Source organism: Hemibagrus wyckioides, linkage group LG26 (genome assembly GCF_019097595.1).
Source record: "Hemibagrus wyckioides isolate EC202008001 linkage group LG26, SWU_Hwy_1.0, whole genome shotgun sequence".
Lineage (NCBI taxonomy): Eukaryota > Metazoa > Chordata > Actinopteri > Siluriformes > Bagridae > Hemibagrus > Hemibagrus wyckioides.
The window spans coordinates 11,015,558-11,032,800 of record NC_080735.1 but is presented as its reverse complement, the minus strand read 5'-3'; the positions used below and the strand labels follow the sequence as shown (position 1 = coordinate 11,032,800).

The window sequence follows — 17,243 nt, the reverse complement described above, 5'->3', positions numbered from 1 at the left end:
TGCTCTACACAATCCAAAAATACATGCCGGGTTTAATTCACGGTGATCAAATACAAGAAGAAATTGTTTTTTCATTGAAAGAAGATTTCACTTGGAGCTGAATTGTGACGGTCAGACTGGTTGTTCTGGTCCTCACCCGAGCACGATTTCTGTTCTTATCTGCAAGAAACCAGGATGCGATTTGAATGGGCTTAACATGGCATATGTGAAAACACCTTTAAATATACTCACTATCTTGAAAATGTTCTCTGTTCCCTGCAGCTGGATTGCTGCATGTGGTGAAATTTGCTTATTTGCCACCGTGTATTGCTATACTGCAATTTAGACATTTCGCTTTCACAGCTGGAGTCCAAATCCAGACACAACACAGCCGGAGATGTACCGCTTCTATACAGCTAGGCACAAAGAGAGGAAGTGAATCTCAGGAGTCTCAACATTAGACTGTGATGTGCTCCTACAGAAAAACATTTGCTGTGGTACTGGTTCAAAACCGCAAGTTCGACGCCCCACCAGAGAATACAATATGCCGTGGTCTCTGGGTGGGAGAGATGACGTTATGATTGACAGGGGTGTATGACATTAAACAGTTTTATATGTCTGTGGAATGTCTCATGTATGCGGAAGAAGGCAGATGGCATTTTCCTCTGTTTTACACTCCTTTGTGAAGCAGCGTGAGATATTTGAGGGAAAAAAGCAGTTGAATGGCTTCAGGTGTCTTGAAGGAAGCTGTAACATCCAGAGTTTGTCGCTGTAGGAATGTTAGCTTATAAGAAAACAAATATTTTAACATTAAACTTGAAGGACTTATCTATAAAGTGGTCCTTTTTTATTTGTATTTGATTTCCTACGATGAAGGATTGTCTCCTAATGGTTAGAATACCTGGCTATGATTAAACTCAAATACTCAGTAAGATTATTTTCCTAACCATAGATGTATTTTTCAATTCTATTTTTTCAAACAATTATTGTAATTGTAAATAAACAGAATTCAATGCTTTATGGGCCACTATAATGTACCAGAGAATAGGACTAGAGTGTTATCAAAATAATATATCCGTGGGTTTTATATTTTTCCCCTCATTCAGTTGTCCATCCACCCAATCATTTTCTGTACCGCTTATCCTATGCTGGGTCACAGGGAGTCTATCTCCGAGGACTCGCGGCGGACACCCTGGACAGGGTGGCAATCCATCACAAGGCACAGTCACACACACACACACATACCCATTCACAAACTTGAACAAGCTTTTGTACATGTGTTGGAGTATGCAAAGGAAACCCCTAAAGCATGCAAACTCTGTGCACACAAGCCAAAGGTGGGAATCAAACCCCCAACCCTGGATGTTCAAGGAAGCCATATATGTACACACTGGCCACAGTATAGGCAAGATAACACTAGCCCTAAAAAATTGTCAGAAAAGACAATGAACTGTTTAAATGCTATACATTTAATTAAATTTAAAGTAAACACCACTCCACTTGATGTTCTATGCCTTTAAATAATTGAATTTTGCTGTATTTATTCACACTTCAGTTCTAACATTTTAAGGGAATGTGGTGTTTTGTTACATTTGCATATAGATGTAACTTTCACTTCAGTCACCTTCTAATGACATCACACGACACCCTACCGAAACTGAAGACAGTGTGAAGATTAGTAAAGCTAATCTGCGCTGAAACACGCCGTCAAAACACCCCGCGGAGCCGCGATCTAAACGGAGTACTCCGAGCTCATGCGCAGGCATGCGTTCACCCCGGCAACTGCTTTACGATTACATGCCATAAATTGAAAAGTGATTGTGGCATTTAATTTTGAAAGGAGACAAATTACGCACACGGGACCGTCTCCTACTTAACGAAATCCTGCGCGGACACCTGGGTCTCCTGCGAAACTCGTCTCCACTAAATCACATCTTTATTTACGTGGTCCCTTTTCACTGAGGATCTCTGGTTCCCTGAGGGAACAGCTTGTGTAGCATCTAAATTTCTCTGTATTAATAATATATTTTTTTTCTTCAGCATGCAGATACCAGACAGGGAACTCAATAGAGAGAGAGAGAGAGAGAGAGAGAGAGAGAGAGAGAGAGAGAGAGAGAGATACCTGGGAAAAGTGGTGAATAATGGCAGCCAGACTCTGTCTTTCTGGTTGATAAGGAAAAGGCGTAAGCGGCAGAGCGTGTCTGAGGCAGTGAGTGCTCTGTCTGTGACCCAGCAAACCCAGCAGGCCACAATTATCTTAGCAACTGCAGAAATGAGCCCAAAACCCTGGGCTTTTGGGTTGATTATGAGAAGAACACCACTGAGACTTGGATTGTGTGAGCTCCAAAATGATGGCTGACTGGCCAAGAGGAGAAGCTTGCTGAAAATTTCGAGGAATGAAAGTGACATATGGCTCTGTGTAGTGTTTCATTTATTTATATATTTTGTTTTTGTAAAACCAACTGGCTTCAAGTTTTCAGCCTTCTCAGGTCAGAAGCCTTGATCAAAAGACAATTCATCCATTTCTGTTGTCCCACAGTGGAAATATAACCATAAGACCACTACAGCAATTACAATTACATTCCATTTTAAGAATTTGGTAGAAATGCTTCTTATCGAGTGCATTTTACAAGTGTTTTAAACTGGCTGGCATCTAACAATACCGCCAACACTGTATCCTGTTATCCTATTTGTACAACAAAAAGTGAGGAAAAGTAACAGACATTCTAGTGAATGCTACACACCTGGCTTGAAAAACTACTTCAGAGGTGCCAACGCTGCTAACAAGAAAATCATATCGAGCAAAGAGGGGGAAAAAAATGAATTTTACCTCAAAATCCCTAGTGTGTGTTGGTGGACAAGATAGCTCATTTTTCTTTCAGATATGACCCAAGCAACAGTAAGAAAACAGTGAGGCAAAAGTCTGGGGGTGAGTGTTACTTAATAATAAGTGGCTCCTGTTTTTTTTTAGTGCGCGGACCGCTGACAGTCCTGCATTTTATTTTTTATTGGCTCACAATTTTGCAGGTCAAAGTTCAGCTTTTTAATTTGCTGCGAATCTGAAAGGAAATTTTTCACACCTACATGTAGCATTTGGGTGGGATATATTAGGCAGCAAGTGAACATTTTCTCCTCAAAGTTGATGCAGGAAGCAGGAAAAATGGGCAAAAATATGGATTTGAATGAGTTTGATAAGGGCCAAATTATGATGGCTAGATGACTGCAAAAACTGCAGCTCTTGTGGGGTGTTCCCGGTCTGCAATGGTCAGTATCTACCAAAAGAGGTCCAAGGAAGGAACAGTGGTGAACCGGCGACAGGGTCTTGGGCAGCCAAGGCTAATTGATGCACGTGGGGAGTGAAGGCTGACCCGTGTGGTCCGATCTAACAGATGAGCTACTGTTACTCAAATTGCTGAAAAAGTTAATGCTGGTTCTGATAGAAAGGTGTCAGAATACACTGGTCATGGCTGTCAGGGCTTATATTAGGCAGGTGGTCATAAGGTTATGCCTGGTCGGCATATATGAGACAAAAATAAAGGCTTATACTTTTGAGTGAACTGGCTTTTCTGTTGAGGGAAATTTATTCTGGTTTGTGTTGACCACAACTTTAACTGAGAAATGAGTTTGCAGAACTCTTCCCAAATATTGCATATAGCAAGGGGTCAAAATTTACAAAGGTTACACTTGCTATAGTTATGGTTTCCGCTAAACTTAAAATCTCTTGGTTGTAGATGATTAAGTTCAAAACCTTCATTTGCAGAGTTGCACAATTTCTTAAAAATTATACAGTATATAAACAGCCATGTTTTCAGCTATGAATTATGCAATAACTGCACTAAAATAGGACAACTCTGTAGTAAATAACCTGCCAATGAGTCTCAAGAGATTCGTAGATATAATAGCTGACGTTTCTATGTACACAATCACTGCTCTACTGATGCAACTGCTGCTTTTTTCTTTCCTGCTGATCTAAAAATACTGTATACGCAACAGACCAATTTTTCACACTGAATTATTTTCTCTGCTTTCAAATAGAAAGCTTTAATCAGGATTCCATCAAGCAATATACATCCTCCTCCATTTCACTGCAAGTTGACTCTAAAGTTCATCCATCTTATTGCTAGAGGTCTGACAATTCATTGATTTTTTTTTCCCCACTTCCTAATATCTACAACACAAGGTATTGATGGATGGCTAGCGAAGCTCATTAGCATCACCAACAAAGATGGCAGTCAAAATAAAAAACATATATATCAAAAAACTAATCTGTTGAACTGACGTGTTGAATGAAAGACTATTTCCACTCACTAGTTCACATTTGAGTGAACACTGTGTCCTGAGTTAACTACTTGAAATAAAATTTAGCTACGTAGCACAATTTCAAGCGGCAGAATGCAACCGATAGATAATTAGAACACATTCTGGTATCAGTTTCATGCGTTATAAGAGATATGCAACCCTCAAAACCAGAAGACTGCTGGCAGCAGACCAAAAACATCCTATAGCAGAGCGGATAAACACATGAAAAATCTCCTAAATCTCCTCACGATCTAGCTCAGTGTCTGTAGCAGATCCTCTATTGTGGCCAATCATGTTTATTTATTCAAGTTACTTACCTGAAGGCAGCTTATTGGACTAGAAACTAATTACAGGGCCAGAGGCATTAGGTCAGAAAGAAGAGAGTCTTCCAAGACATTTTGTCAATTTTTCATTTTATTTGCCCTCTCTTAGTGAACTGACAATGTGGGAAAAGAAAAAACAAAGTTGACCTTGAAAACAGAATGTCTAAATGACTAGACCAAGGACAATCTCCTCGATTTGCTCAATCTCCATGGCAAAATTGGGATTGTGAAAAAAACCACTGTGTATCATCTTAAAAAAATTACTCATTCCCAAAACTCATTAATGTTTAAGCTTAAAAAGGAAAATGTATGACCTTTCAGTCACACTAGTTGCTTATCCAGAACTTTGTAAGCAAGGAATGTTATGTAACTGTACCTTCAGAAATTTTAATTGCACTGTTTTAAAAGTTTTATTTTTTCTTTCACTGTTCCAAAAAACTGCTCAAAAACAATACACCATGAGCAACTTGCTCCTTCTTTTTTAATCAAGGGCTAAAACTATAGAAAACAGTAACTTTTTTATTTATTTACTGTTCCATAAGAACCTTGATTTCATACAGGAGCACACATTTATATTTAGGACTTCAACTCATGGTTGTGAGGTCTGTATGATCTTAGTTTGCATCATTATACTAGAAATGCTGGAATAAAAAATGTAGAGAAATCATTTGAGACAGAGCACTATTTGAACTGTTAAGATATACAGTTATACAGTGGGTTCAGATCTCTTCAGTTTTTGCTATAGATTTAATTATGAAGTAGGTTAAACTGGCATTTCCGTCCATTATGCACAATAATCCATAAATCACATACTATAATCTCTCAGGTCCATCCTCTTTGCTTGAACCCTGTTTACCAGTACACTGCCATTCCAGACTTATCAGACATTTTTTTCAGTCAGTGTAAACTGTTGGCTTTCAGTACGAGATGTTTTTACCCTGGACAACCTTACACAGAATTTTTTAGTGGTTTAAGATAAATTTAAATCTTAGGAGCTTGTTTATAAGTGCTTGTTCTTGAGACATCTCAGAGCAGAAATGGGTTTAATATCACAGTTTACTTTGAAGATATAAACCTTTGTGTGCAAAAATAACCGTTTTTTGTTTTTCTGAGCTTTTCTATGAATATATTGCTATTACCAGGCTAGAACTACAAATTCTTAAAGCTCTGAGTGTCTTCTTTCATATAAGCCATTAACCACCACTGTGGACATGGAAACCACCAAACAGGCACAAATTCCATTCCATTTTAGGCCTCTGGTAAAAAGAGTTAAATATCTTGAGACATCTGTAGAACTTGAATGTCCACCGGTGACACATTCAATTGATTGGGCATGGTTTAGAAAGACACACACCTGTGTAAGGTCCTACAATTCACAGCGAATGAAACCAGGCCAAAAACCAAACCATGATGTCCAGTGGCTTGTTCACACCTGGCATTAACATTGCTCCTGTGTGGGCTGAGAGTACGGGTGTGAACTGGTTCCAATGGGTCTGTGAGCCAATCACTTAAACTATAATCAATCAGAGTACACATATGGCCACATAACACCTGCAGTATGAACATAAAAGCATCTCAATATCTCCCCAGACTGTCTAATCAACTGCTGGAGAATATGTCATTGCAAAACTGTCATGAAATCACACTGAATGGAAGAGCTCTATAGCAGCAGAGCCTCAGACTGGGGTGAAGGTTCACTGCTCACAACGACGAAAGATATGAAGCATACAGCCAAGATAATGCTCGAATGGCTTCAGGACAAGTCTCTAAATGACCTTGAGTGGCCTAGCCGAAGCTCAGATGTGAGTGACGTAATGTATTTGAGGAGAGACCTGAAGATGCCTGTTCACAGATGCTCCCCATCCAATCTGATAGAGCTTGCCAGGATCTGCCAGGAAGAATGGGAGTTCTAGATTGATGGCCAAAAATAAACGTAAAAAATTTTTAAATTAAATTTATAATACTATAAGGAAGTTCAGCAAAACTGAAAAAGGTCTGAATATTTTTCACTGTATGTTCTGGAACTGTATGGAGCATTGTCAGGGTAATGAATTTTTAATCAAGTTGGAACATGCAGAAATCCGCAAGAACATCTTGATAAAAAGGTGAATTTGTATTTGAAAAGTGAAGCAACTCTGATAATTGTTATTCCACGCTTGTAATCCACCCCACGTACATTTCAGTTCCATAGGAAACACTTCTTAAACTCAAGGAGCGCTCAGGCAATTTGGCAACTGTGAGTAAACAATATGCTTTTTCATATTGCTCGCCTCCTGCAATCTGACACAGCTTCACCTTGGCATTCTCAGTTTTTTTTTCCCTCCCATCCTCCCTGGTCAATACACAATAAATCCCAGAGCTAATAGGAATCAGCTAATCTGACTCATCTCAACACTGCAACAAGACAGCTGTGAGCAGAGTGTCGGCACAAGTTCTTGTCCTATTTCTAAGTCTTCATGGTCTTATAGCTGCAAATTCATAACAACTCACCCAGGAATAGTTCATGGCTGCCTTCCAAAAAACTTCACAAGACAAAGATCACCATGAAATGCTATGGCCACATTGAATATCCTTTCTACCAGTTACAATGATCTTACATTTGTAATGCTTTTGAATGGATAAAGTTAGTGACAATTTAAACTAATTACATATTAGCTTCATGTAACACAATGGTATTCCTTGAATCAACAAGTAGATACTCTCATACTATGAACCTGCTAGATTTATCCAGCACTTGCTAGTCAACTTCTGCTGCTGTGCTACATAAAACATCCTTAGTTTTACATTTCCCCAATAAATTCATACCTAAACCCACCCTTTCTCCAGTGCATAAGCTAGCATGGATATTACAGACTCGTACCCAAGTACTACTGCTGTTATTATAGCAGACTGTCCTCTGCTCAGACTATCCCAGGACCGCTCAGCCTTAACATAAAACCACCAATAGGTGAAATGAATAACACTGATTATCTCATTATAGTGGCACGTGTCAATTGGTGGGAGTAAAGTAAAAAGTAAAGTAAAGAGTTAGCTCTGAAAGTTGATGTGTTGGAAGCAGGAAAAATGGGTAAGCGTATGATGTGAGCCACTTTGACAAGGTCTAAATCATGATCTCAAAACAGCAAAATGCTTTTGAGGCATTTCTGGTATGCAGGGGTTAGTACCTGACAAAATGAATGTGGTACAAGAAAGGACAACCAGTGAACCACTGACAGGGTCATGGGCTCCCAAGGCTCATTGATGAGTACAAGTAGAGAAGGCTATCCTGTCTGGTCTGATCCCACAGATCTATATATAAAATTGATCCCTTTCTGTAGTGCTTATCCTACACAGGGTCACAGGGAGCCTGGAATCTATCCCAGGGGACTCAGGGCACAAGGTAGGGGACACAATGGGCAGGGTGCCAAAACTTTGCAGGGCACAATCACACACACAACTGACAATTTAAAGATGCAAATCAGCTTACAATGGATCTCTGTGGACTTTGAGAGGAAACCAGAGTACCCAGAGGAAAATCTGAACCAGAGGTGTGTGGCAAACATACTAACCATTAAGCCACCACAACTGGAAGTTTAAGCAAAGCACTAAATTTAGGACATGCATAGTGAAATAGCACAGAGATAAAGTGGCTGTTGCAAAACATCAGCATTGTGGGTTTGATTCTCAGCAGTTTGATTCTCTGAGAGCTTGAAATTTTAGTTTATGGTCCTCCCAACCTCCATCCCACCCCCCAGTGTTCCTATTCTTAAACTTAAGACCAATTAAAATTACAAAAAAAGTAAACAAGATGTTTCCACAACTATTCTTTAGATCTTATAAAAAACAGAATTTTCGGATTGATAAATGAGCAGCGCTTCTAAGTACTGGTCGTAGGCTGGAGTCTATGTTTTTCCCACATCAAGTAGGGCACTTTTCCAATTCGCAAGTTAGAGGTAAACGCTTAGAGGGCAGCACTTTGAGAGCTGTTCAAATCAACAGGCCTCCAAAAATGGATCCACATCATTTGTAAGAGGAGCAAAAAAACACTTAAGTATGTGCTGTTTTGTTCAGCATGGGACGTCAGTCCTATTTGTTTCTTTTTTAATTTTCAGTGCTTGCCCTTAATTTTTCTATTTATTTCTAGTTGGTTGCTTATTCTATTCTCTATATGGTATTCTACATACGTTTATTTAGGAAATCAAGTACAGTATGAAACGTACGATCCAGAAAGGTACAGGTTGAGGGGTGCTTATTACTATATGCTTACCATTAAAATGTTCTAATACTGAGTTGAAAAGTGTTTCACAATCTGAGCGAGAGAGCTGTTAAGCTCGGTTAAGCACTGCACAAGTACTGCACATAAAATGCGAAGCCAATGTAAGCAAGTATACCAGTCTTTATATTAAAAAACACACACACACATAAAAAAAAGGGTACTAGCATGAACACGCTAATTCGTTCGGACTTTTTTTGCACTTTGCTAAACACCTTGCTGTTGCGTGCTAGGTTGAACATTTGGATCTGTGCTGACTCTAGACTACTGCGTCTCGCAAACCATCCAATTAGGCACATTTTCAGGAAGAAGGATAAAAGCCGGAGACTTGCAGGATCAGACCTATTCTCTCTCATTATTCCTGCAAATGTAGCACTTCTAACACTTTGCATGCAAAAAAATAAAGCTGCCAGAAATAGATTTTAGCGTGCTGTGACGACAGCACAAGCTGGTCTCGTGTGTGCCACAACTGGCGCTCGTGGTTCATTTTGCAATGTTAACAGGAACTCTATGCACTTGGCTTGCTACTAATTGCTTAAAAAACTGCCAGGGGAAAAAAAAACAGCTCTTGCTTGCTTAATTAGTCAATCAAACATGATAGCAGAATGCGAATAATAGATTTGTCGCTAATTGGATATATGATATCTCTAGATTCCACACACACAAGGCTCTTATTAAAGATTTATAATTAAAAAAAAATAACAACATTACTACAAATATATTGATACAGCTAATGGTTTGAATTTGTTCGAATACCATGCTCTTGAAATTGCTCGAATCACAATATCCAAAACCATGTGAAATCTTGTTATATAAATTTTGGAGTATTACAAGGTTAAGGTAATTAGATTTGTTTTCATACATCCAACATGATCTGAGCGTGTATTAACACCACCTGAGTTAGGAATCCAGCCCACAACACTGGAGGTTTACAACATACACATTACCACTACTCTATTCTACCACACATTGTTTTTATTGGCAGATGTAATACTATAATTATAGTTCAATCAGTGCCAACATCCTTGTGAGATTTCACACTGTAATTGTTTTACGCTCACGCCACATGAACCGATCATGCTCACTCAACATCATTCAGTCTAGTACTCGGAAACGTGTTTAAATGAAGTTTAGGATCAGCAATAAAATGATGTTTTGAGAAAACATTATATAAACTATACAAAATTTTCTCTTCTTAAATTTGACTGACCACATATACCTTTTTGGAAGATGATTATTTTTTAAAAAGCAGCTATTTTTAATAGCAAGCAAGATAAAGGCCTGTCCATGCACGTGAAGCAGTATGGTCACAATATGATCATTAAAAACATGAGAATGTCATCACACACGGATATTTATGTTCAGAGACATGAGAGCACTTCATTTAAGCGAGCACTGAGCACATAGACTTCCTTTCCTCTTACTCTCCAGCATCTATAGTTTGTTTGTGAGTCAAGGTGCAATTCACAGCACTCTTTTTAATGACCAAAGTCAGCAAGTCAGCCACCTCCACACTCTATTAACACTATTGTTTACACTCTATAACAGCAAAAACATAAAACTCAGCACTAGGGGTTCATTGCTAGCAGCACACTAATATAAAGGGAGCTAAATAAAATGTCACAGGACACCTGATTGCTTAATATTAGATTATTCATTTCAGGATCTAGTGTCACTGAGGACAGTAAACATGTACAGGGAAAAATGGTATCTATAAAATACAGCCATCTTTCATTATTTTCACATTCTAATGTTTTTTGTAACTTATTTTCACTGCACGTTCTATTAAATTTGGTGAATTATTACTTTTTATTTTTATTTAAATGCAGTTTACTAATTATTATTATTATTATTATTATTATTATTATTATTATTATACTGGTAAAAATATCTAATGGCAACTTTCACTATATAATCTATAATGGACAGGCATGGAGTCATCAAGACATTTCAGTAATTCTATCCAAACATAGTCGATAGTCGTAAAATGAAGTCTTAAGAACCCTCGGATCTACATGTTTGTGCTTTCTATGACACTTTACTGTTTGTATGGAAATGGCTGGTGGTTTCTTTCTCGCACCCACGCAGCTCTTGTGGCAGTAATAGCTATAACAACTGCCAGAGCGGTGCATCCGGCCTCTTTTTGCCTTCTCGGCTTGATCCTGATCTGCTGTGGAGAGGTTAGGCCATCTCAAATGCAAATCCTCTTTGTAATTAAAGCCTGCTATGTACTATGTTACTACGTGATAGATTTTTTTTGAATGCACATAGATCTTCTGAGTGTCCTTGTAAGTATGTCTGGTCAATATTAGTCCTTCAGTAAACCTGTAACAGGTGCATTAATGTACACCATGAACCTCCATGACCTGCAAGTGGAGTCTTGTCAAACCAGCTCCACAAATGTGCTTGGAAAGCGCCGTGCACTTTTCTGAGATTATATAATTTTCCACTCAGCAGCAAAACACGTTTTCATGATTTCATTCATTTCTGCTTTGCTTATAGTTGATTCGTTTCTTGGATGAAAGCATGGCTCACCCATATTTACAAATATAACTGAAGGTTTTATTGCAATTAACATGTTCAAATAAAAAAATAGCTATAAATAGTTTACAGAATTACCACTGTAGGACTTTTGAATTTCAAAACCACTCCAATCTTCATCACTCAAAAGCTAGGTTTTTTTCCTCCAGCAACCTCAAACAAAGCGCCTCTTCACTCAAGGATCCTGGATTGCTTACTGAATGCTTTCCTTTTATTGGCTCGCAACTGCAACTTCTGCAGGAATCGGGTGTGTTTTATTTAAATTAGGTGGATTTTAGCATAAATTGAGGTATCTAATGCAATGTGAATAAAGGACTAGCGGGCTTGAGCGAGTTTCCACGCAGATGAAAACTTTTCGCACTCAAATCTGCGCTCATTTCTACACACTTTAAGGAATAAGATCCATCTTCAAGTATGAACATCTAATCAGTTAGAAACAATTACAATTGAACAGGTAAAAACTTAGATCTCACCAAAAAGAAGTGTTTACAAGCTTGTAAGGTAAACATTGCTCTGGTGCTCATCCACAAAACAGAATTAAACAATATAAAAATATTACGAAAAATAATTACAGTTTAGTTGGTTACTCGTTAGACAACGAAACAAATGGTCACAAAACCAGTAGTACAGTAAACATGCTGCTTATTAATATTAGAGATGGGCTGTATGATATTAAATAAATAAATAAATAAATAAATCAGTACATCATGACTTGAAGGCATTTCTATGATATATAAGGTTGCCCCCAAACTGCCAGCAAAACAGAAGGATTAAATTTATTTATTTATTTATTTATTTATTTATTTATTTATTAACACTGAAAAATAGAAAAAAAATCATTTTAAAATGTTTTTTTTAGTACAAAAGTTAAATAAACCAGCTCCCTCCAGTCAGTGTGTAATTATTAAACATTTCTTTTATTCTAAAAAGTTATTTTTATTTATTGTGATCTGATTCATCAATAAATATCAATATAAATATCGCCACATCACCCAACACTAGTTGGTCTCATCGTCACTAGGATTCAGCCCTACATGCATCACATTGCTCATTTTTCAATTAGCACTGGTTATGGATGAGAACACTTTAGCTGTTACACTAGAGAAGCTCTAAACCCTGGCACTAAATCACTTTGGCTCATCATCACATCCTTTAAGCACTTCAAGATGATGGCAGCAATCTATAATCGTTACAAGAGCAGTCTTACATTAATTGTTTTTGATTCTTTTTTTTTAATCAACAAGCCCTGCTGGATGTTGGAGCTGTGGAGAGAAACATGAAGATTCTGGGCATCTTCAAGAGTGTGGTCCATCTGTCTCAATGGAAGTGTGTCTGTATTTCTGTGTGTGTGTGTGTGTCTGTGTGTAAGAATGGTGGCTAGACTGTGGTGAGAAAGCACATGCCCTATACCTCCATGAGCTTCACCACACACACTTACTTTTTTTCCACATTAGTGTATAAACCTTTATGGTGTCTGTGTAAACACGCCACATATTTATACCTCCATTAAAACCCGTTTACATTTGTATGTGATGCAGCCATTAAAAGCCTCCCCTTTTGTTCTGCGATACATTCACACAGTAACAAATACATTCAGTGCCATGCAACAAGGCTGCAATTTTTTATTTTTTTATTCTTTTTTTTGTCCCTTCAATCCATTCTAAGCTTCCCGACTAGGTCTAGCACACTTTCAGCAGAATAAAAAATCCCAAAAAAAGTTCATGTATTGATTCTCGCTATTCACACTGCAAAAGTGGGAAAATTCAATTAAGGTGTATAACAAAGACGCTTAGGCTTGGGAGAGCCACAAAAAAAAAAAAAGACAGATTTATGCTCCCAAAGAAGAAGGGGAGCTGATAGGATTTGTCAGGACCCATCCTTATTCTGGCCTAAAGTTTGCTAAATCCAACACTGAGCTATAATTCTGACTGATAAACTATCAAATGTTTCTGAATCTAGCCAAAAGAACAAAACATGCCGTTTTATGCGAACTTTTGTTTGTAACAAAGTGTGTAAATCCGGCAAATGGATCAAAGTTTGCACTGTTGGAGTTATCACCATTTGTATTTATTGTTTAAAGATATTATTGTTATTAAAATAAATCGGTACAACTCAGACTTAAATAGAACTGACATGGACGATAAACATAACATCTGACTAAGACACAATCAGTATGTTTACATGCAAGAAAATAATCCATTCTAATCTGATAGATAGCTCAAGAGGATTGAAAAGTCTTCATGTAAACATCTCAGTCGAGCCGAACCGAGCTTGATTCGAATGCAATTACGATCGGATTTGGAAGGGGTGATGTAGACGTGAAGTGATAAATAGGGAAAAAACAGCAATGTAAACGCTTAAATCAGACTATTTTCTCAAACAGTTTAAAAAATACCTTGCACACAGTGGTGTAAGTGTGAGACAGAGGTTTTGCTCTGAATGTTTGGAATGCACATCTAAACAAACATATGAATCGGATTGCAATGAATCAGATTACTTTATTCTGAATATATGAACTGGATTGCAATGTATGAGTGGATTAAAAAAACAAAAAACAAAACAGTATCACCTACATTCCCACACAAACACACAGGACCACCAAGGTCTCATCCAATTTAAGTATTCACTTCACTCATTTCATATTAAAAAAGGGCTGAATATCAGTAATGGGAAAGATATCAGTAAGGTATTAATAGAGGATTAGCTTCAACAAGTTTTCCTGTATCTTTTTGCTTTGTAATATTGACATACAACCCACAGATCATGTGTTAAATATATTCATAATATGTTCAAGGACTATCTCAATGTCCTTAAAAAAATATTTTTACTAACCAAGTTACTTGATTCTCAAAAATACAAATGTGCATTATATACATAGCTGACATTAATAACCTTAACCCTTACATAATTTGTGCTCAATATAGTGTAAGGAGACTTTCAGAATTCATATGCTATGAGTAACTGACATAGGAACAAAAGTCCGAGCATGTCAAAAAAGATTGAATATTGGGTTTCAGCCAATACTCTGAGCTATGATCAATATTATCAATATCATTTAATGAAGATAATAATTACATCAGTAAAACAAAAAGCAACAGAGCAAGCCCAGAATGAAAACTTGCAAAGGTTAAGATTATGGTATATGGATAAGTTCAGGGGTCAGACCTTTTCTAACAACTTTAATAAGATGAAATTCCATAACAAACTCTTGCTCGGTCGAATCCTTACAAATTGCTCATGAGACAAGGTTCCACAGGATGTAAGCAAGTCATGCATTTGTGCATTGGGGGCTGCAGGAAATGGCCAAAATATTAGGACATCCTGGAATGAACAAATGCACAGTAAACTCCTGATTTGACTGGATTAGATTGCAAATCTGCACTGATTCAACCTCAAAATGAAGGTGAATAAGAATGTGTCGGGTAAATTTAGGATGCTCACTGAACCTTATTACATATGTCTAATTTGAAGACTGGGATCAGAAAGTCTAGCACCGCGATGCAGGAACGATCTATCAGATTGCGCACAGGGCGCGCGCATCTTTATGCACCGCGCACTTTTTTCTGGTGAGCAACAATTTGAAACTCTTTTTTTTGCATGAAGAGATATTGAGGATGAGAAGGGGGAAAAAGTAATGCTTCTGGGATAAATAAGTTATACGACTTACGCTGCTGTTCTGGCCGGACCAGTGCACCATGGCTTGGTTATGAGCCGAGTCTCCGCTCAGGGCGAACGTGGAGCTGGTTAGTTGTAACTCATCTTTACTCCACCTGAGTGACCTTTCACCTCGAGCTCGTCGTGATTTAGGATCATCCCGGGATCTTGGTGCGTCCCGGCGCGTTCTGCGTGCGCCTTGTTTCTGATGCGGTGTGAGGATCGCACCAGAGCGCGCACTGTGTGTATAGGGTTCGTTTGGCGCTTCGTTGCCGGTCAGACTGGACTTCCGGGTGCCCCGCGCTGTCTCCAGTGACTCTTGCGCGCGGCTATTCCGTTTGCGCCTTGACAAACTCAGACATTCACCCTCGGGCTCAGTTGCGCAGTCGTGCTCAACGCCGAAAATCTGTCCGCGTCCTCCAACTTCTCCTGTTGCAGTAACCGGAGCGTCCATGTTGAGCAGCAGCTGCCTCGGGCGCCACTTCCCCAACGGCTGACAAAACCGGCAACTTATGTCCGCCTCGACCAGCATCCCGAAACGGAGCAAAAACAGGGCGCAGGAAAGCCCGTGCCAAACCAAAACGGATCCGTTCCTTCTCCGCATCGCTGAAAACACTCTCACTTTCTCTCACTCTCACACTCTCTCTCTCTCCGCGCGCTCCGCTTTCAATCCTTCCTTTTTCTCGTGGTAGTTAGAAACGAACTCTTCTCCCAAGTTCCGGAGAGCGCAACGTCGATCGCGCCGTCGCGAAAAGTGCAAGCGCTCTGAGTTGAAAGCTTTCATCAAATGAAAACGAGGAGGAGGAGGTGGAGGAAGAAGAGGAGGAGGAGGTGGAGGAGGAGGAGCGGGGTTGCCAGATTGGACGGACACTTTCCAAACCGAGTCGCGCTTTGAAATCGACACCGAGGCGCACTCAAACTGTTTCTGAGATTATTTTGTAAATGATTTACCGTTTATCCTAATGAAGCAACACCGGAGCCAACGTTTTTGTTCTCATGGCTTTTCTCCTGGGTTTCATCACCTTCTATTGAGGCGTGTATTAATGATGGGTTTAAATTCGAATCAGAATGGTAGCAGCGTCATTCTTTCATTTATCTTCGAATTATGATCCTGGGAAAACTGGGAGAGAGGTGGGAATAGGCTACATCCTGGATTCGGACACCGGTCCATCACAGGCGTAATACACACACTGACAATCACACAAACTCACACCTATGGAGGAATTTAACTGGTATGTTTTTGTGAGGTAGGATGATGCTAGAGAACCTTCATGATGTCCATGGAGACATGGAATACATGTGGAACTCCCCACAGGCAGGAACTCGGGATCAAACCAGAAGAAAACACTGTCTGCTTCTCTTTGTTCACCTCAAAGCTGTGTGCGTGCATGGTTGTGCACATCTGATCATGCTAATGTTCAGAAAAAACATTTAATCTTTACAGAGCACCCACACAGATGTGCATAAAATATTAGCCGACTTAAGAAACTGACAGATGACCAACCACTTTACTCTCAATATAGCTCAGAGACTTCATTTATTTAAGTACAAACAGGAACGCATGTTAAAACAGTCCTGCAGCCCCCCAAATCCACAAACACTGTAGCTACATTAGCTGTAAAGCTGAGCAAGTCATATTACACTGAGAAAAGCTAGTTAAATGTACTTAATTCACATCTGTTCCATTGAGTAACATTAACACAGTTTTCATACATCCAACATGGTTTGAGATGTATTTCCAAAGCCCTGAATAAATTCAATCAATCTCACGCCTGAACTCCGATTCGTTAGCATTTTGCAACAGACAGCTTTACCGCTTGTGCTATTCTAGCATGCATGATGCATGAGATTTCAGTGTAATTGGTTTACTTTAACACTTTCTGACTTGATCATGCTCAATCAACACAATCTACTACTTAAGAAACGTGCTTAAATTAAGTTTAACTGTTAAACCTGTCTTGTTAGCATAGAAGTGCTTAGTTGTCTTCCCAGGCTATGCTAACCAGGTGGGGTAGAGTAGCCATGCTGTGTGCAGCTCATGTCCTGCTGGAATTATATAGCTACAAATTATGCACTTGGGCTGTTTTTCTTTTTCTTTTTTGGCCTTGTTTTGGCTACTCACTTTTCCAGATTGCATAAGACTCATGTATCAGGGACAGTTTGACATTGTAAAGTAATTAGTTTTAGAGCGCTAA

The 17,243-nt window shown here is 38.9% G+C and overlaps 1 protein-coding gene across 4 annotated transcripts in view; it reads right to left on the bottom strand.

Annotated features, from left to right (window-relative positions):
* The window catches only part of LOC131347022 (VPS10 domain-containing receptor SorCS1), a 217,535-nt gene extending 201,689 nt beyond the window's left edge, over positions 1-15,846 (bottom strand). For 3 of the 4 annotated variants that reach the window (XR_009203701.1, XR_009203700.1, XM_058380857.1), the window contains exon 1: positions 15,062-15,845. Coding sequence is in view for 2 of the 4 variants with exons in the window: in XM_058380857.1 (XP_058236840.1) it covers positions 15,062-15,652 (591 nt within the window). In the remaining 2 variants the exon portion in view is untranslated. Of the gene's footprint in view, positions 1-15,061 lie in introns of all 4 variants that reach the window. The other variant, XM_058380859.1, reaches the window with a different exon arrangement.
* Between the last annotated feature and the right edge of the window lie 1,397 nt (positions 15,847-17,243).